This window comes from Pinus tabuliformis, chromosome X, assembly GCF_031772625.1.
Source record: "Pinus tabuliformis cultivar Carrire ecotype Pingquan chromosome X, CPIR1, whole genome shotgun sequence".
Taxonomy (NCBI): domain Eukaryota; kingdom Viridiplantae; phylum Streptophyta; class Pinopsida; order Pinales; family Pinaceae; genus Pinus; species Pinus tabuliformis.
The window spans coordinates 1,752,538,301-1,752,560,365 of NC_142308.1; the positions used below are offsets into that span (position 1 = coordinate 1,752,538,301).

The following is a 22,065-nucleotide window of genomic DNA, read 5'->3' on the forward strand; positions in this document are numbered from 1 at the left end:
TCACAATGTGCCAAATCTTTGATGCCTTATCTGTAGATAAGGTTTTGCTTACTGTTATCAATGTGCCAAATCTTTGATGTCTAAACGTATACTTTATGCTGTTATTAAGAGACATGCTTACTGTTTATAAGTACTATATTGATAAATTAAATGCGTAATTTTTTCACACAAAAGTGTACATAAGCCTCTGAAACGTTGCTATTTATAATAGTTTTGCTCATAGACAATGATGCATATTCAGTTTAACAATTTATTATGATATCAACGTATAATATTGGCTTAACTTATTATTTATATAATGTAAATTCACATTATAAATACTGAAAATAAAATTTTATATATATTAGAAAGGTGATTTGATTTTAGGACTCATACAAAAGAAATTATCTGAAATATAAACCATTACTCGCAAGATTTATGGAGGGGAAAGACACACAAAGTTCCATTGTTGATCAAATATGGAAAGAAATCCCTGATGAATATAAAATGAAATTGAAATATGAAATAGAATTGTAAATAATATAGAACAAAATTGAAATGATAATAATACTTGCAAATATAAATAAGATGCATCAAGTTGGGCCATGCCAGGGCCTTTCTAGTGCGCGGTGGGGCGAAGGTGCGATGCCGGCCCTCCCCCAGCTTTGAACTATACTACTCATATTTCTAGGTAACAACTTCACGCCTGCAGAGAGGACAGGTTTTGCCGATCCTAAACCAATGAGTGACACAGTTAGCATGGAATATATGGGAGCATGGCAGTTGCACCACTTTCTCGCCATCATCATAAATCTCCAAACAGACTGCACACTTCTCACCATCATCTGCTTCTTTTTTGAATGAAAAAGTTGGCAATGCAGCCAGTGTTTGAGCAGACAGCCCATCTCTCACAAATCCAGTAGCCCGCTCGTGCAAGAACCGCTCGTGCAAGAACCGCTCCTCACGCAGTTGTTGTAATATTCTAAAAGTTCTGTGAAGCCGCCGTAGTATGACACTAATGTCATCATACCAATTCAGCAATATCCTCCTTAATGTTTGAGCTGCACCAACATCATGTCCACCGCCGAAGATTCGGTGATTCATGTCCATACCTCCCTTATTTCTCCAAATTCGTTTGTGGAATTCTGTAGCAAATTGTTGTGATTGAGGATCGATCGTAGGAACAATAATGGCTCAACTGCACCCACAATATGAAGGTTTCCTCTAAAATCCTTCAAATATTTATAGGCAAGTGTTGATGCTTTTTGCCTATTAACACAACGGTGGGTTCAGAGCTTTTCTATAAAAAGGCTCGGGTGGATTCCATCTATAAATGGAGAGAAAACGCTGAAATAACAACTAGTTATTGATTTTAGTATTGCATGTGCAGTGTTAATTATCATGCAGGGTTGTGTTAAGTGTTAGTTGAGGCATGAGAAACTTAGCCTTTTTAATTACGTAGAATAACTTAAGCAGAGTTGGTGTGCTTCTCTATTATTTATTATTTTTGAAAAATAAGTTTAGGATATTATTTCACAAATAACTTAATTTTTTAATTAATTATATTAATAGAATTATGGTATATTGTTTAATATTTAAAAATACTCAAGCAACGTTAAAATATCATTTTCCACATCATCCTATCAAAATAAATTTATCACGTGAACATTGAGATCTCAATAATCCAGAGACATGGATTTTGCTCAACCCGCCACTATCACTTTCCTTCTTGGAAATTAATTCGCGCCCTTCGATGGCCCTGAGAGGAAGTGGTCAGCCCCGTATATTTTCTGTTTTACCGAAAGCATATTCCAAAATTTGTTATTGTTATTTATTGGTGTTTCTGTGTTCTATAAATTTTTAATAATATTTAATTAAATTTTTAAAAGTCTAATTTGATTAATATATTTAAAGTTTAGCGTTATCAAATTAATATATTTAAAATTTAGCCTTATCAAATTATATATATATATATTTTATTAACCGAAAACAAAATACAATACAATGGCATTTCTAAAAAGCACAAAGACATATTATGATCGAAAAGAACTAGATCCAAGGGGCCAGTGCTACATATTACAAGAAAGATAAAGAGTATCAGGTCACTATGTAACACTTTTATCCACAATTTTTTTAAATAACTTGTGAGCCTTACAAAATATGTAACAAGTGAAGATCATTGAGTCTGCTTTGCACTCGTGAGGAAAGGAAAACAATTTTTTCTTGTTTTTTTGCATCGCTGAAGACTATATGAAAATGACCATCAACAAGCCCACGGGGCTTTGGATTGACAGTGAATGGGTGCACTGTAGGTCACTGGTTCAAATCCCCCGTGGGTGCTTACCTACTTGAAAAGAAAATAAATAAATAAATAAATAATTAGAGAAATCCTTGTATGTATGTCATCATCAATAGTCTCAAATAAAAACCAATATAGCTCAATCGTAGCCTCCAAAGAAACACTTGTATTATAATGCCTAATAATGATGTGAAATATATTAACCACATGCCGGATCCAAGAAAAATGATGAGGATGTAACAGAGGGGAGCTTAACTACTCCCCAGGGCATAGATGGAGAAGGAAAAGCATCCTTTCCCTACATTATTTGACTTCCTAGTGACCTTCATCCATTGCCAGTTCTCCCTTTGAAAGGTGATTTGTTTTTTCGTTCTTATTCTTGTAGACATGGGAAATGGAGATATAGGAGAAATCCCTAATCTAGTTTGGGATGTTTTAGAACAAAGCAAAGAGGGTGTGATTTTTTAGCCGATTTTTTCCATTCATCTAGTTTACACGAATGTGTGTGTGGGTGTGTGTGTGTGAATTTTTCATACGAAAAGGGAAGGAAAAAAAAAAAAAAAAAATATATATATATATATATATATATATATATATCCAACTGAAGGAGAAGTTTTAGTACAAAAACTCTATGTGTGTATCACTAATATGAAAGGATTTTGCCAACTAAAGGAGAAGTTTTAGTGCAATTAACTCTGCATATTTGTTTGAGGTAGGACCCAAGCAACAAAAGCAGTAATAATATTGGTCAGAGAGATGGAAAATTCCCCAAGCCACCCACCTCCCCAAATGGGTCGGGGAAAGATTTGCAACCTTGTTAAAAAAATCCCATGGCTTATCTTTTAGAAATTGTCTATCTGTGTACTAAGGCTATGAAAGGCCTTGAAGCTTATTTGGTAGAGGATCCTCAGTGGATAAGTTGTTGCATACCACTCTTAGATAAGAGTTCCCTTACTCTTTGAAAATTACAGAGTTTTGTTCCAACTAGACTCCCCAAAAACCCACTATTGATTTTATGTTTTCCAATGGTTTTTTTTATTTATCCATGATTTAAGATAATCATACATAGTATCATCTCCCTAAGAAAATTGATTTCCAATCAAATGTAGAATTTCCTTCCAAAAATTCTTTATGGATGGATAATGTATGAAGAGGTGGGGAGTGGATTCCTCATTTTGTAGGCAGGGGGCACATTTGTTGGGTCCAGTACATAAGCGCTTTTAAAGCACCTACCAAATATGAACTTTGATTTTTAGAAGAAACCATATGAATATATTAGCTTTGGGAAGACAAGAGAGTTTCCATAACCTTTTTTCACCACCCATGGGGGAGGCATATTCCCCCTTTGGGCAAGGGAGAGATATATATATTTAAGACTATATGAGCTTGATGGAGCTAGAGGCCATACTAATAAATCCTCAACTGGGGAGAGAGAGATGAGGCTATGTGAGAGAGATGAGGCTATATGCCCCATTCCTACCTAATTTTCCTTCTAGGTGAAGCTCATAGACATCCTTCCATGTTTGAGAAATTATATTTGATATCTAGTGCAAGTAAACAATTCCTTGGGAGTTTAATGCCTGAGCAAGTTACTTTGAAAGGATATGAGATTCTCTACTTCCAATAGAAGGATCCATGTTGATAAGAAGCTTTGCCCCAACTTCCACCCTCCACCTTAACCCAAATAAAATTATGTTGTAAGAGTTTACGTTGGCTCTCCATACAATCAATCCATTCCTAACCACCTTTCACTTAGATCATATCCAATCTAATAGCGATGATAGACAGATATATATTTATTCCATGATATGTGCCCAAAGTCCAGACCCGCTAATCAACCTCCATGCACGTTTTGTTGCAATAGCTTTGGAGAATGATAATGGATTTTTTAAGCCCCTCCCACTTAGATCTTTTGGTAATGCAATTAAGGACCATGTAGTTAGAGCAAAAGGCTTTTCATTTTGTTGGCTACCCCATAGATATATTAGATTTATTTTCTTTATCTTATTGAGGCTTCCCTTTGGGATACATGCCAGGGAAGCCCAATAGACTTTGCATGGCACTAGCTGGTCTACTCTTGAAAGCCATTTAATGCCCCAGGTCAGAATTTTCAGCTTAATAATTTCTACGATCCAAGCCCAATATTATGTTTTATAATTGTTAGGATTTTGCATAAATACCAAATATTTGAGAGGGTCCCCGAAGGGAAGGGGTGGTTGGTGGGGGGTGGCTTTGATAAAATCCTATTAATTAGAATGAGTGCTCTAGATCCAATGAATTCCCAATGAAAGTTAATTTCCATGATTTATTTTCATTCGAGTCACAATGGAGAAGGTCTCCAAGATTTGATGTATATATTACATGCTCCCAACATCCAAGGCAAGCAATATTATAATATCATTGACAAACAAAATATGCAAGAGGGAGCAATTTTGAGTGATAGAAATGCGTTTGAGAGAGCACATTATTTTAGAATCCTAAATTTATCTACTAAGTGCTCCCAAAACCAATAAAAATAGGAGAGGACTCCAAGGAAAAAAGACATTGGTGAGCGTCAAAAAATGACACCATAATCTCATTGATGACAGTCAAAAGAGCCTTTGTCACAAAAAATTGAAGGTCACCAAAGGTGGCATCACCAAACGCAAAGGTGTTGTGGTGACATTCAATATTCGTCACCAATAATGATTTATAATGATGGATAGTGATCGTCACCATTTCATATGAGTAATGGTGACAGAATTTAGCCTTCGTCACTAAAAAATTGAACGTCACCAAAAATATAGGTCTTATGGTGACATTCAAGATCCATCACAAATACTGATTATAATGCCAGATAGTGACCGTCACCATTTCATATGAACAACAATGATATATTATGATGGACCTTTCGTGGTCGTCACTATTGATGCATATATATGGTGATGTTCGTTGACCATCACCATTTCATATTTTCGTAAGGGTCAAAAAATGTCACCATAAGCTCATTGGTGATAGTCAAAAGAGCCTTTGTCACCAAAAATTGAATGTCACCCAAGGTCGCATCACCAAGGGTATAGGTGTTATGGTGACATTCAAGGTCCGATGCGAATAATAATTATAATGACAGAGTGACCATCACCATTTCATATTTTGTATAGGGTCAAAAAATATCACCATAAACTCATTGGTGATAGTCAAAATAGCCTTTGTCACCAAAAATTGATCACCAACAGTCCATATGAACATCAGGGCACGATGGAATTGAACACCAACCTCATGTTTGTAAAACAGGTGCTCTTCCATTGAGCTAGCACCCTTTAAAAAATTAGACTTTAAGAAATTAGAACTTGAAACTTTATAAATTGTAAATTCTACAACTTTCAATAAATTATAAAACTTCGTAAAGTCTTGGCAAATCTTTTACTAAACAGGAAAAATAGCATCGAAGTTGTAGGTCCCTACCTAATGATTATGGAAGTTATGAAAAGTGGGTGGAGGTAAAAATAGTTACATATAAGATACTCAATATGTTCAATTGAATACTCAATTAGAAGTGAAACTTTGAAGACATTTATAGCCTATAAATGACCTATAATTATCAAACATGAAATCTCCAATTACACCAATGATTGATTGTTCACCTTGTGAATCATGTAAATCTATTGTGACAACATACAAATATGTCATTAAAACACTGATTTGCATGCCAAAAAGTAAAAAACAATGAGTATATATGATGCAATTATGACTAATGAACTACATGCTTGAATCCTACTGAATATGAGGTCGATAAAACTAATTTGGATTGCTTCTCATTATTAATTAATTCAAGATGTTAGAAAACAAAGATCAATAACAATGATCCTGAAATGTAAATGTAACCACTAAAAAAATGTTAAAATTTCCAACACAAAGTTTGGTTGATATCTGTTACACCAACAAAATATCCAAGAGGGATTCAAACACTTCCAAATCTAGACCAAGCACAAGTATCCAAAGATGCAATTGCATGGATACAAAGAAATCACTCTCTACCTCTCAATGATAACTATGTCCTCCCATGTAACACACTCCCTTACTTAACTAGATGTGATTACTAAGCTAACCCAAGACTCAAGGTGCAGTTGTGAGAGTGGGGTTTAGAAGATTTTTTTTTTGTTGGATGTAATTTCAATTCTCATTTACTGACCTACCTTGGTCATTTGTGGACATTAATATATTCTTTCTTTCTTTATACTTTTAATGAAACTAATATTTTACAAGCTATTGATGCCATTAAGCAAAATACCATTTATCAACTTCAAGAACAACTTGTTGAGAAAGACAATTTTATCATCAATAAAAACATTGTTCAAGAAGTAAGTGTTAGAAAATTATATATTACAGGGTAATGGAACACATAAAATATTGCAAAAATATAAACACAAAAAACACATGAAACAAGAGAGACATAGATATACGTGGTTCACCCAGTTTGGGCTACGTCCACGGATAAATAGCCAGTCCTTATTTTTATATTATCCAGCAAATTGAAGAGATACAACCTACAACAGATCCATTGTAATTCCCTCTTCATTCTCAATCTCCTCTCTCTTCCTCACTCGAAATACAGATATACATAGACGCAATACAATTCCCTCATATATAGCAAGGGTTTGCCTTCTAGGGCAAAAAACCCTAAATTAAACATAATTTCTACCATCAAATCTCTGCCTAATGAACGACCCAGATTGACTATGAAATTAAAACATTGTATAAGGCAATTTTACATCTATTCTTAGCTTCAAGGGCACTGCCGTCGATCCCCCTGCCAAGGGGGCTCCCAAAGGTGGCAGCCGCCCCCACTGAACCCCCCTTGCAGTGAATATTTTACGGGTGGCGTTGCCACCCCATTATGAACTGGGGTCCAATGTGGTGATACCTTTAAATACAGAAGATAATCAGGCTCCACACCCAACAATCTCCCACTTGGAGACTGATTATAGCAACTCCATCACTGATTCATTTGCTGGACAATGACTCCACTTTGGACCTGGCTGTTTCTCATCTTCTTCATCATACTTGAAGACCAATTGAAACTAAGCAAATTCTCAGTTTCTCCCTGGTTACAACTTTTGTTAACATATCTGCAGGATTCTGGCTATTGTGTATCCTTTCCAGCTTCAACTGTCCATCTTCCAACGTTGACCGTATGAAATGGTACTTGAGCTGTATATGTTTAGTCTTTGAATGAAATGCAGAGTTCTTTGCAAGATGTATGGCACTCTGTCTATCACTATATAACTTGCCCAACTCTTGCTTCTTATCCAATTCATCCAGAAACCTTTGCAACCAAATCATTTCTTTACTAGCCTCTGTAGCAACAACATACTCTTCTTCTGTTGTTGAGAGTGTAACAACACTTTGCAGTTTTGAAACCCAACTGACAGTTGTTCCACCTACAGTAAACACATACCCTGTTGTGCTTCTCCTGTTATCTCTATCACCCGTAATATCTGCATCAACATATCCCTATAGAGCAATGTTGGAACCACCAAAGCATAATGCTTGATTTGTGGTACCTCTCAAATCCATAATAAACCACTTCACCGCCATCCAATGTTCTTTTCCTGGATTGTTCATGTACTTGCTTAAACACCCACTACATGTGCAATATCAAGCCTTGTGAAGACCATTGCATACATTAAGCTTCCAACCGCTGATGCATATGGAACTTTAGACATATGATCCATTTCTTCCTGAGTCTTGGGACACTCCTCCTTACTTAATTTGAAATGGCTAGCCAAAGGTATACTAACTGGTTTTGCATTCTACATATTAAACCTTTTCAACACCTTTTCTATGTACTCACTTTGAGACAATGTTAATTTGTGATTCTTCCTATCTCTAGTTATTCTCATACTAAGGATTTGTTTTGCAGAACCCAAATCCTTCATTGCAAATGAGTTTTCCAATTTTCTTTTGAGCGCATTTATTTACTACATGTTAGAATCTGCAACAAACATGTCATCTACATACAATAACAATATAATATAGCTGCCATCATTTTTCATTTTGAAATAAACACAATGATCAGAGTGACATCTAGTATAACCTTGTTCAGGTATAAACTTGTCAAATTTTAGAGACCACTGCCTTGGAGCTTGTTTTAAGCCATACAAGCTCTTCTTCAACCTGCACACTAGTTTCTCCTTTCCTTTTACCTCATATCCTTGTGGCTGCTGCATATATTTCTCTTCCTCCAAATCCCCATGGAGAAAGGTTGTCTTTACATCTAACTGCTCAAGATGCAAATCTTCAGCTGCTACTAGACTTAAAATAGTTCTGATTGAAGTCATTTTAACAACAGGAGAAACTATCTCATCAAAGTCTATACCCTTTTTCTATGCAAACCCTTTCACCACAAGTCTAGCTTTATACCTTTTTCTACCTCCATCTTCTTCCTTCAACTTATAAACCCATTTATTCTGAAATGTTGTTTTACCTACAGGCAACCTAACTAAGTCCCAAGTTTGGTTATGTGCTAAGGAGTCCATCTCTTATTTCATGGCTTGCTCCCACTTCTTCCTGGTTTCTACCTTCACTGCTTCTTCATAACATTCTGGTTCACTAAAATCAGTCAACAATACATAATATAATGAAGGAGATTATCATTCAGGGGGTCTACTCATCCTGGTAGATCTTCTAACACCACTTTCAGGTGTTTGAGGTGCTTGTTGTTGTTGTGGTTGTTGTTCTGGCTGTTGATCATTATGATTTTTAGGCACCATCACTTTTCCTGTGATCTCGTAAAGCATTGTGTACTCTTTGTTTCTTTTTCCTGTTCCTTTTCCTGCAGTTGATCCTTATACAAAACCTTTTCATTGAATATGACATCTTTTCTCCTAATGATTTTGTGTTTTTCATAATCATAAAAGCGATAACCAAAATCATTAACACCATATCCAATAAAGGTACATTTCTTTGATTTTGCCTCAATATTTGTTCTATTTTCTTTATTAATGTGGATAAAGGCTTCACAACCAAAAGTCTTTAAAAAAGAGTAGTTCACCTTTTTACCTGTCCATGCCTCCTATGGAATACTACCATCCAAGGAACTTGAAGGCCCTCTGTTTATTAGATAAACAGTGGTACCTACAGCATCTACCCAAAATTGTAAAGGCAATCCTGCATGCAATCTCATGCACCTTGCACGCTCCATGATTGTCCTGCTTATCCTTTCTGACACACCATTTTCTTGTGGTGTTCTTGGAACTGTCTTCTCTATACGAATTCCATTCTCTGAACAGTACCTATCAAACTCTTTGTTGCAATATTCACCTCTATTTTCTGATCTGAGACACTTCAAACTTTTCCTGTCTCATTTTCAACCAAAGCTTTCCATTTCTTGAAAGTATCAAATACATCATATTTATTTAAAATATAATAAATCCAGGTTTTCTTGGTTGCATCATCAATAAAAGTAATATAATAACGAGAGCCACCAAGAGATGATACCTGAGTAGGTCCCCATACATTTGTATGCACAAGCTCTAATTTTTCGCTCTTCTTTTCTTTCCCAACTCTAAGGAATCTGACTCTCTTCTGTTTTCCATAAACACAATTCTCACAGAATTTTAAATCAACATGCTTCAAACCTGGCAACAAATTTCTTGAGTGAAGAATCTGCATCCCCTTCTCACTCATGTGCCCGAGCCTATGATGCCACAATGTTGTATCTTCTCCTGTAGAGGTTAAAGCATTAACAGAATTAGAAATACCATTGCATAAATACAATGTACCAACCTTTCCTCCTTTCGCTATTACTAGGAATCCTTTAGTGACCTTCCAGGTTTTATCTGTGAAAGTAGTTATGCAACTTTCACCTCCCAACTGCCCTGTTGAAATTAGATTTTCTTCAGATCTAGATCATGCCTTACCTCCTTCAATAGCCACTAATTTCCATTTTTTTGTTTTATGAAAACTGTGCCCATTCCAATGATTTTATAAGGTTTATCATCACCCAATTGAACCTGTCCAAAATCTCCTTGAACATAATCATAAAAATGTTTCCTATCAAGTGTGGCATGGAATAATTAGTATTGCATGTGCATTCTTAATTATCACAAACACATACTCACACAGATTTATGTGCTTGTGTTACCTGTGAAGTGTTTGTGTTCTGCTATTTTTGGAAATTTGACATTCCGACAGTTAATTAAGTAGGAGAAACTATTTTATTTATCAAATTTAAATAATATAAATCAAGATTTCATTTTAAAATTTTATACTGGATTAAAATATCAAAAATCTCAAAAAATCACATTAAAAACAATTTCATGCTTTTCTATTATAAATTAACTTAAAAAAATAAATTCATAATATTATGTGACAAGTAACTTAATTTTTTAATTAGTTATATTCATCGAAATATAATATAGTGTTTAATATTTAAAAATACTCCGCCTACTTTAAAATATCATTTTTCTACATCATCCTATCAATCTAAATTTATCATGTGAACTTTGAGATCTTGATAATCTAGAGATATGGATTTTGCTTAACCCGCCACTCTGACTTTCCGTCTCGGAAACTAACTCCCATCGTCCGATAGCCCTCAAATAATATTTGTGTTTTACTGAAAGTATTTTCCAACTAACCCTGTCAGGGTTAATATGACAGATATTTATTTGTTTTTCACTTATTCAATTGTTATTTATTAGTGTTTAATAATCTATAAATTATTAAAATATTTAATTAATTTTTCAAAAGTTCCATTTGATTATATTTAAAGTTTATTTTTATTAAAATATCTATATATATATATATATATATATATATATATATATATATATATGAAAAAAAAAATGTATTTCATTAAGAGAAAATAGAATATGATAGAGTAGATGCCAATAGCATATTTAGAGAGCACAAAGGTATATTATGCTAAAAAAGAATTACATCTAAGGCACATTAAGTCATTGTTACATATATAAGAAAAGTAGCTTCTATCGTTTCACTATGTACCACGCATTTATTCACAAAATTCCTTTTTAAGAGTAACCTATCAACAATACAAAATATGTAACAATTGAAGATGGTTGAGTCTACATTGGACCCTTGAGCAAAGGACAAAAAATTGTTTTCTACATTGTGGAAGACTATATGAAAATGACCATCACTAAAAAACAATCCAAGGCATATAAGTTCAAGAACCAAAAAAAAAAAAAGTTAAATAAATCCTTGTATGTATATCATCATCAACAACCTCAAACAAAAATGAATACATCTCTATGATAGCCTCCATAGAAACAATTGTATGACAATGCATAATAATGATGTCGAATGTATGAGCCACATGTAGGATCTAAGAGAAATGATGTGGATGTAACATAGTGGAGTTTAACTACTCCTAATGGTAGAGCTAGAGAATGAGAAACATGCCTTCCCTACATTATTTGGTTCCCATTGTCCTTTAGTCATCGTCAATCCTCCCTTTGAAAGGTGACATGTTTCGTAGCTCTTATTCCTGTAGACATAACAAATGGAGATATAGGAGAAATTTGTGATATGGTTTAAGATGTTTTGGAACAAAAGAAGGAGTGTGATTTTTTAGTCGATTTTTTCCATTCAACCAGTTTACCAAATTTAGAGAGTCTCCACATATACACACACACATGGATACACCCACACACACTCATATATTATATATGATTTTTTCCAATAGAAGGACAAATTTTAGTGGAAATAAATCTACATAATTATTTGAGGCAGGACCAAAGAAGCAAGAGGAGTAATAATATTGTTCAAAGATATGGAGATTTTCCCCTCCTACCTATGCCCCACACCCCTGCCCCCCCACCCCCAAAATGAAGCAAGGAAAGATTTGTAGCCTTGTCCAAAAATTTCCATGGCTTATCTTTTAGAATTTATCTATATATGTACTATGGTTGTGAAATATCTTGAAGCTTCTTTGGCAGAGAATCTTGAATGGCTAAGTTGTTACATACCACTCTTATAGAAAAGTTCCCTTACTCTTCGAAGATTACAGAGTTTTTTTTTCCAGCTAGACTCCCGAGCACACCCTTATTGTAAGAGATTTTACACTTTCCAATAGTTTTTTATTTATCCATGATTTAAGATAATCATCCAAAGTATGACCTCCCCAGGAAAATTGGTTTCCAATAACCTACATAATTTCCTTCTAGAATTTATTTATGGATGGGTATTGTATGAAGAGGTGGGGAGTGGATTCCTCATTTTGCATGTGCAGGGTACATCTGTTAGGTCTAGTACATAAGTTCTTTTGAAGCACCTCCCAAGTAGAAGCTTTGTTTTTTAGAAGAAGCCACATCAAAATCTTAGCTTTAGGAGGACAAGAGAGTTTCCATGAGTTTCCATAACTTTTTTTACCCTTGTGGGGGAAGGCCTATTCCCCCTTTTGGCAAGGAAGAGATATATGTATTTCAGACTATATGAGCCTGATTGAGCCAAAGAACATACTAACAAGTCCTCAACTAGGGAGAGTGAGATTAGGCTATTTGAGAGAGAGGAGATTTATATGCCCCATTCCAGAGCTGATTGGCCTTTTACGTGAAGTTCATAAACACCCTTCCATGTTTGAGCACCATGAAAGCTGATTCTATTTGATATCTAGTGTAAGTAAAATATTCCTTCGAATTTTAATGCTTAAACAAGTTACTCTTAAAGGATATGAGATTCTCTACTACCAACACGAGGATACTTGTTGTTGAGAAGCTTTTCCCCATTCCCCACCCTCCACCCTAACCCAAAGAAAATTAGGTTGCAAGAGTTTATGATTACTCTCCACACAATAAATCCATTACTAGCCACCTTTCATGGAGATCCTATCCAATCTAATAGCGAAGATAGGGAGATATATTTTTTGTTCCATGATATGTGCCCAAAGTCCAGAGCCACTAATCAAACTCCACGCACCTTTTGTTACAAGAGCTTGGGAGAATGATAATGGTTTTTTTAAGTCTCTCCCACCTAGATCTTTTGAAGTGAAATTGAGGAGCATATAGTTAGAGAGAAAGTCTTTTCATCTTGTTGGCCATCCCACAGATATATCAGAGATATATTTTTTATATTATTTAGGGTTCCCTTTGGGATCCATGCCAAGGAAGCCCAATAGACTTTGCAAAGCACTAGGCAATCTACTCTTGAAAGCCATTTATTGCACCAGGTCATATTTTTCAGCTTTATATTTGCTATGGACCAATCCCAATACGATTTTTTGTAATTTTTAGGCTTTAACATAAATCAAAAATACTTTAGAGGGACCCCAAAGGGAAGTGGGCATTGGTGCATGGGGGGCGGGGGGATCTTATAATATTACGTTAACTAGAGTCAAGTCCTCCAGATCCGAGGAATTCCCAATGAAAACTAAGTTTTCATGATTTATTTGCATTCGAGTCATAATAGAGAAGGTATCTAAGATTTGATTTATACATTACATGCTCCCAACATCCAAAGAAAGGAATATTATAATATCATCAAAAAATAAAACATGCAAGAGGGAGCAATTTTGAGTGATGGAAATGCCTCTGAGAGAGAGCCTTCTTATGGTATCCTAAATTTCTCTACTAAGTTCTTCCAAAATCAATAAAAAGAGGAGAGGAGATAGTGGGAAACCATAAAATAACCTCCTTTGTGCCTTCAATAAGGGGGAAGAAACACCATTGATAAGGGGAACTGTTGGGTAATTTAATTGACTATTAAATTAGTTGCATTTATATGTCAATTTGGGTATTAGTTGCATTTACACCATAAGTTAGTTGCATTTACACCGTATGTGCTAGGAGATTAACTTTCAATATTTATGAAAAATGGAAATGAATTGGAAACTTCAAAAGGAAATTAGATTCATTAGATTCTTTAATATAAACTATAAAAGTACCAAGTTTTTGGAAAGGAAATTAATGTTAAACTAGAAAAAAAAACATAAAGATTATTTATCTAAGAAAACATGAGATTTTATCCTATGGAAGCATGAATATTTTGTTCTAAAACTTACAAACTTTAATTTATCGAATCATGAATATTTTTAATCTAAGAAAGAATAAACATTTAATCTATGAAAAACATGAGTTTTAATCTATGATAAGCATAAACAATTAATGTATGTAAAAAAATCATTCATGATAATATTAAAGAAATGGAAAACATCTATAGTATTCTCACAGATCTCCAGGGGGCTCTCCTGAGGACTGCAAGGTGTTGAAAACTCAGATCAAGAGGAAAAATTTAAATCACCAATTTCATTCAGAGCTGCGCCATATTAAAAAAATTACATTCAATGAAAAAAACAGAGTTCTTCTCCTTCAATAAGCAACAAAAATTACAAATTAAGATCATCCTTGAAATCTATTATCATCCTTGACATATTTTATCATCCCTCCTCTCATCAATGAGACCACAATTTATAGAATTTGGAGACAATTAACAAACTCATAATCTTCTTGCTTGAGTTTTCGTCATGATATCAAATCAAATAAAATTTCATGGATTTTTGGATAAAATATCAGCCCAGATCTGATCAAACTATTCTCTATGCTATGAATTTCTTAAAGAACAACTCTTCCAAGCCTTTTTGTTGAATATTATTAAATGAAAAATTGAAAAAATTGTATATCCACATAATTTGCAAAATAAGGATGAAAAGAACTTCGAAAATATATCAAATCGTAAAGAATTTGAGAAAACTATTAATGGAATACCTGATTCGGCTCATTCTTACAAAACCCATGTTTTTATTTTCCACAATTCGATTTCATTTTCTCAGAAATAATCTATTTCTCTAGATCTCCAATTATGTGCGCTAAAGGTTCCCACATCGAAATAATCTATTTCTCTAGATCTCCAAAAATTCTTGGTCAATCATTCCAAGGTATTTGAGACTCCCAAAGGCTTGCCAACTATTCGTGATCATGATCATGCTATTCATTTGATTCCAGGAAGTTTTCCTCCAAACATCAGGCCTTACAGATATCCCTATGCCCAAAAGAGTGAAATTGAGTGTATGGTTGCAGAAATCCTAGAGGTTGGTATAATTCAACCTAGTTAAAGTTCTTTCTCTTCTCCAGTAGTATTGGTGCACAAGAAGAATGGATCATGGCACATGTGTTCGGATTATAGGGAGCTCAAAAAGCTCACCATTAAGGATAAATTTCCCATTCCTATCATTGAGGAATTATTGGATGAATTGCATGGATCAATTTACTTCACCAACTTGGATCTTCATTCAGGATATCATTAAATCACAATTTAGACTGAAGACGTTGTAAAAACAACATTTAGAATGCATGAGGCTCATTATGAATTTTTGGTCATGCCTTTTAGCCTTACTAATGCACCTTCTACATTTCAAGGTTTGATGAATTCCATTTTCAAACCCTTCCTAATATTTTTGATGATATACTAATCTATAACAAGTCTTGGAAGGATCATGTTCAACATGTTAACAGGGTGCTCAAACTATTGGAGGAGAAACAATTATATGCAAAAACCTCCAAATGTTTCTTTAGAGCACAAGAGGTGGAATATCTGGGTCATATTGTATCTCATGAAGGTGTTAAGGTAGACCCTAGCAAAATTAAAGCCACTAACGAATGGAAAATCCCCACATCCATAAAGCATCTATGAGGATTTCTTGGGTTGACACGGTATTATCACAAGTTTGTTAAGAATTGTGGGAGAATAGCAACACCTCTAACAACATTATTGAAGAAATATGCATTTTCATGGACTTTAGAAGAAACGAAGACCTTTGAAAATCTGAAAGAGGCAATGTACCAAGCACCTATCTTAGCTATGCCAGACTTCACAGAAACCTTTATTGTGGAATGTGATGCCTCAGGAAATGGAATTGATGTTGTTTTAATGCAAGAAGAAAGACCCATTACTTTCAAAAGTCATCCAATCAAGGGAAAGTATTTACACAGAAATATTTATGAGAAGGAAATGTTGTCAATACTACGTACACTTAAGAAATGGAGATCTTGCCTAATGAGAAGACATTTCAAGGTAAAAATGTATCATAATAGTCTTAAATACATTTTAGTACCAAGATTATCTTCAGAAGAGAAACAAAATAGGTCACAAATATGTTGGATTATGACTTTAAAATCATTTACAAAAAATGGCAGGAAAATGTTGTTGCAGATGCACTCTCAACAAAGGATGAGGATGTGGAAGAATTGCTTTACGCCATTTCAATCATCCAACCAGATTGGATAAACGAAGCAAGGGATGAATGGAAGAATGACGAAGAAGTGTGGACACTCATTCAAAATTTACAAGAAGATCTCAGTACATCTAATACATTTAGCTAGAAAAATGATTTGTTATGGTACAAATATCACTTATACCTCTGTAAGAATTCCCAACTGAAACAAAACATTATTACAGAATTGCACACCTCTCCCTTAAGAGGGCACTTAGAATTTTTAAAAAGTTACCACAGGGTTAAGACAAATTTGATTTTGGATGACCTTAAATATGATATTCAAAAGTTTGTGGCGGAATGTTTGGTTTGCCAACAAAATAAAGTTGAAACAATTAACACCCTAGGTCTATTACAACCTTTATCTTTTCCAAGTCAACATTGGGAGGAGGTCTCAATGGATTTTATCGCATGTTTACCCAAGTCTAAAGGAAAGAGTGTCATCATGGTGGTAGTTGATGGAATTACCAAGTATGCACACTTTTGTGCATTATGTCATCGATTTAAAGCCCGTACAATTGCTACTGCATTTATGGAAACAATTCAAAAGCTACATGGAAACCCAAATATTATTATTGTAAGCGACAAAGATCCCATTTTTACTGGAAATTTTTGGACAAAATTGTTTTCTTGTCTCGGTACTCAATTAGCTCATAGCCCATCTTATCATCCTCAATTTGATGGGAAAACTGAGATAGTAAACAAATGTTTGGAAGGATATCTTCATTGCTTTGTATATGATAAAAATACATAATGGGTCAAATGGCTACCTCTGTTGAAAGATGGTATAACACTTCCTTCCATACTGCACCAAAATCACGCCATTTATGGCACTTTATGGATATCATCCACCATCCATCACAACATATTTAAGAGAAAATTCTAAGGTTCAAGCAATCGAATATGACATTGAGCATGAAGAACAAGTTCTCCAACCCTTAAAGGATAACCTCACTTTTGAGGTAATAAGGGTTGAAACCTATCCTAAAAGAAAAAGGTTATAAGGCTATTAGTTATGAAGAGCGAGTTCATATGACTAGCAATTAGTTGTAAATTATGTATTAAATTGTAAATTAGGTATTAACAACATCTTAGTAGTTGAATATACTCGTACAATCCCATATAATTTAGTTAGTGATATTATGTTTATAAGGAGTAAAATAATTATACAATCATATGTTGTGTTATTATAAGTGCTTTCATGGTAGCTTAGTTCTTGTTCAATAAATTAAAAAATACATGATGAATAATCAAACTTAATATGACTCTATATGCCAGTAATAAGTGTTCTTTGTCAAAAGAAAAATAAATAAAGATATTTACTCATTAACTTGCAAACAAAAATTCAACAATTATCTTAAAAGCTAAAAAAAAAATATCTTATAGAAAGCTTATATAAGTAGCTATCAATTATAAAGTACATATTCATACCATCCCATGTATATTACTTCCTCTTAATAGTGTGGGGTAAGAAACAATATATAAGTATATATAAAATACTAACACAATCACCAGCTTCAACTAAATAAAAATAGAAAAATCCTTTTTCAAAATATATATATATATATATATATATTTACTGAATTTTTTATTTTATACTAATTTCTTTTCTATTTTATTTCTTTTGTTATTTCTATTTTATGTAATTGTTTTTTAATATATTTAGAATGTTGCTATAAAGTTTCAATATTTTTCAAAAATAAAATAATATAAAAATATAATTAAATATTTATAATCAAAATTTAACTAATATAAAATCAATAATTAAGAAATAATTAAAATCTAAATTTTTGAAAGCTACTACTAAAATTATAATCTAAAACTTTGAAAAAAAAATACTAAAAAATTATAAAAAAAACTCTTTACAACCGAGACATAACCTCAGTGAATTTAGAAAAATAAATTTACTAATCAAATTTTATCATATCTACTACTCTCAGAACCTTGTCATACTTACACGGCATCTAATTATTGAACACCTTTTTTTTTGGAAAATAGGAGATGCAGTTTTAATTATCACAAACACATACTCACACTGAGTTACGTGTTATTTTCTAGAAAATTGAGATTCGGACTATTAGTTGAGATATGAGAAACTTAGCCTTTTTAATTATGTCGGAGTCTCTGTACTTTTCTATTATGTGTTATTGTTGAAAAATAATTTAAGATATTGTTTCACAAATAACTTAATTCTTTAATTCATTATATTAATGGAATTATGGTATATGTTTAATATTTAAAAATGCTTAGCCTACTTTTAATCATTTTTCCACGTCATCCCATCAAAATAAATTTATCACGTGAACTTTGAGCTCTCAATAATCCGGAGAGATGGATTTTGCTCAATCCGCCACTATGACATTCCTTCTCGGAAATTAACTCGCGCCCTCCGATGGCCCTAAGAGGAAGTGCTCAGCCCATATATTTTCTGTTTTACTGAGAGCATTTTCCAAAATAGCCCTCTTTTTTTCCAGTAGGAAAAAAATACAATTTATATTAATAACAAAGGAGAATTTACAAAAATTACAAGTAGCCTAGCAAAACAAATGCCAATAGTCATAGACAGTAAACATCATGTTGTATCAGAAAGTATCATCTATCCCCAAAAAAATAGAAGGGAAGAAAAAATAGGTCCTTCATTGTGAAAACTATATATGGGTGGTTGTAGCGCCTACAATGGAATGATAAAACCCTGTTGAAAAAAGTTAGACACCATCTGCAAAGGAGAGAAATCCCACTTCGCAAAGGACACTGTATTATGCCTAGTGGCGAGGCACTGGTAAACCATCAACAAGGACCAAAATAACAGTGTTTAGTATTGCGGAGATGAAGTCTACATTCTTCGAAGGAGAAAGTCCTCCATGATATAAGCGTTGTTTTCCCAGAGAATATCCATATGCCATTTGCCAAGTTCTTGAGACAGACCTTTTTTTGATAATCTGTCAACTTGCTCGTTTTGGGATGTGTCTACATGTTGAATAGAGTATCCATTTTGTGTTTGCTAGAGGATCTCAATTCTCTTCATCCATCCTATTAGAAGAGGGTTATTTATGGATATCTTCCCTAAAACATGGTCAATTATGATTTTGGAGTCTCCATGTATATGTAAAACAAGGATGTTTAGAAAATTGTTGAAACATAATAGACCTCAAAGTGCCATTGCCTCCATTTTGTTGTTTGTACCATTCCCTCCATTCCAGTGAAGATTTTATTTTAGTTGTTCGTTTATGGAAATGCAAAAACCACAAGCACATATACCTTATTATGCTGCACCATCAAAAAAACCCATTGGGTAATCTAGCAGAGGGTTACTGTGCCCATAGGGCTTACTACTTAGATGTTTGGGCTGGGGCATGTAGACGTTGTAATATGAAATAACTTTGTGAGTGATTTGCTGAAACTCCTTTTTTTTTTTGGAACAAGAAATTGTTCCTCCATTTCCAAATTGTCCATATACATATTAAGGGAATGGGTCTCCAGGAAGCCTTCTGTGCACTCCACCATTCCAGTGAGTCCTTTATGGAAGAATGCATTATAAAACAAAAACCAAAAAAATTAGATAAGTTTTTCCATACCTGAGTGGTGAGATTGCATTGTAGGAAGATGTGCTCATTGTTTTCAACTTCAGCTTTGCAGATAGAACAAATGCCTGGCCCTTGCCACTGCCTCTTCTGCAGATTCTCCCAAATGAGGTTTTTGTTGTGAAAAACTAGCCAAGAGAAAATTATAATTTTGCTTGGAATTCCTGTTTTCCATAAAGCTGTGGGAAATTTCCGACCTGATTGGGGTGGTGGTATACTGGATAAGGATAAATAGGTATCAACAACACTTATACTATCAGTCCTCCTCTTCCCTTTCCATGTGAGATAGTCTCGGGACTCCGTACGGCAAATTCCTATATTTTTTATGTTTGCCAAATCTTGTTCCATTGTAGGGCCGCTTGGCCATGTAGACCCATACTGTGTGCTTCTTTCTAGATCGGTGAAGGCCCCTACCATCTTGCTTGGCTCCATACGAAGATGCTCGCAAGCTGTAAAGCATTTTTAATTTCCTGTGGAATAGAACATTCCTCCCCAGCTCCAAGGATTGGGTCCACTGCAATTAAAATTCTGTTTCCATTCTGGAAACTCCATGTGAGATGTTGTAAGAAAAAAAATTGTATTTTGCGGAAACTTCGCCAAATCGCAGAGCCTTGTATGATGCCAATAGTACCTTTTCTGTACCAGAAGTCGAAATCTTTGTTGCCCAGATACTTTTTTTTAATGGAAATACTCTAGGTGCCTCCCCCATATAAGCCCCTCCATAAGGATTTACACAGTAAAGCTGCTCCAAATTTTCGAAGATCCATAATCCCCCATCCTCCCAGTTCTTTTGGAAGAGTAATTTTAGCGAGTTTGGCTAGATGAAATTTCTTCTTTTCATGACAGCCTCCCCAAATGAAATTTGTTGTAAGGCGGTTTAGCTTCTTAATAATGTTTGCTGGTATATAAAAAAGGTGAGCCCAATATACAGTTAACTGTGCTAAAACCGCTTGGGTAAGTGTAGCTCTCCCTCCCATCGATAGACATTTACATTTACACTTCGCAGACTATTGCCGAAAGGGCCAAAAATATCGGTATTTGTTTGGCTAAATCAGTTCTGAACCTGGGTCAAGCCCCACTAAGCCAACATATGGTTTCGTTGCCAGGACCGGGATTTGCCTAAGGGATGTATGATGTCATGCCACTGGAACCCAACAAAGAAGGAAATTGAAGAGTGGTTCGACAAGAAGATTCACGAGTTCGCGATACGCAAAAACATAACTCCACAAGTATCTGAGAAAAGGTGGTTGGATCGCTACATGTATACAAAAATCCACGAGATTTTCTTTGCATCCTTTCCTTCTGAACTGTACGAGTGGATCGCGAGGTTAGTCGACAGCTAGGGAAGGTGTAGGCTCGACCAACCAATAGTGTGGATGCTAGAATTAGTGTGCAGACTAGAGGCATTAGAAGATAAGATCGTCCAAGCTATGGACCATTGGCTCGACCAGATAATAGGGGGATTCATCATTCAGTTCACGGTAGATACGACCGTGAGCTACAACAAAGAAGAACGACGTTTTCTCAAGGGACCACGAGGTAAGTATATTAAATCTTTGAATACCTGGATTAAGATGCTATTATGTGAAAAGGGGGTTATGTGAATACATTAATGTTTGGGACGATGGGGAGCGGAAGGATCTACAAAAGTAGCGAGGAATTAGAAAACAGTCCCTTAATTTCACCTTCGCGTGAGAGTGAGGAAGAGCTCGCTCGTGTCTCTACGAGAAGTGTGGTCAGTTTGATAAGGCAACGCATTCCACAGTTACCACCTCCACCCATGCCACCACTTGCTTCACCTCCCTCACATCCATCTCCACCCACTCCACCTCCACCACCCCCACAGTTCAGCATGGTGAGCACGATCAAACTACCTGTATTCAGAGGAGTAGGGAATGAGGATCCAGACAAGTTCTAGTTCATGGTAAGAGCAGTGTGGGAAGCACAAGGGGTCACAGATGACAACAGAAGACTACATTGGTGAGCACGCTGCAGGA

At 34.7% G+C, this 22,065-nt stretch overlaps 1 protein-coding gene across 1 annotated transcript; it reads right to left on the reverse strand.

The window, feature by feature from the left end:
• Nucleotides 1-666: 666 nt before the first annotated feature.
• On the reverse strand, nucleotides 667-1,089 carry LOC149146808 (E3 ubiquitin ligase BIG BROTHER-related-like). Its single transcript, XM_089452864.1, has one exon. It carries the CDS (start codon nucleotides 1,087-1,089, stop codon nucleotides 667-669), a length of 423 nt encoding a protein of 140 aa, XP_089308990.1.
• Nucleotides 1,090-22,065: the final 20,976 nt, after the last annotated feature.

What these genes read in the sequence shown, in the direction of transcription:
- LOC149146808 (XM_089452864.1), bottom strand. Translation starts at nt 1,089, where the DNA reads ATGGACATGAATCACCGAATCTTCGGCGGTGGACATGATGTTGGTGCA.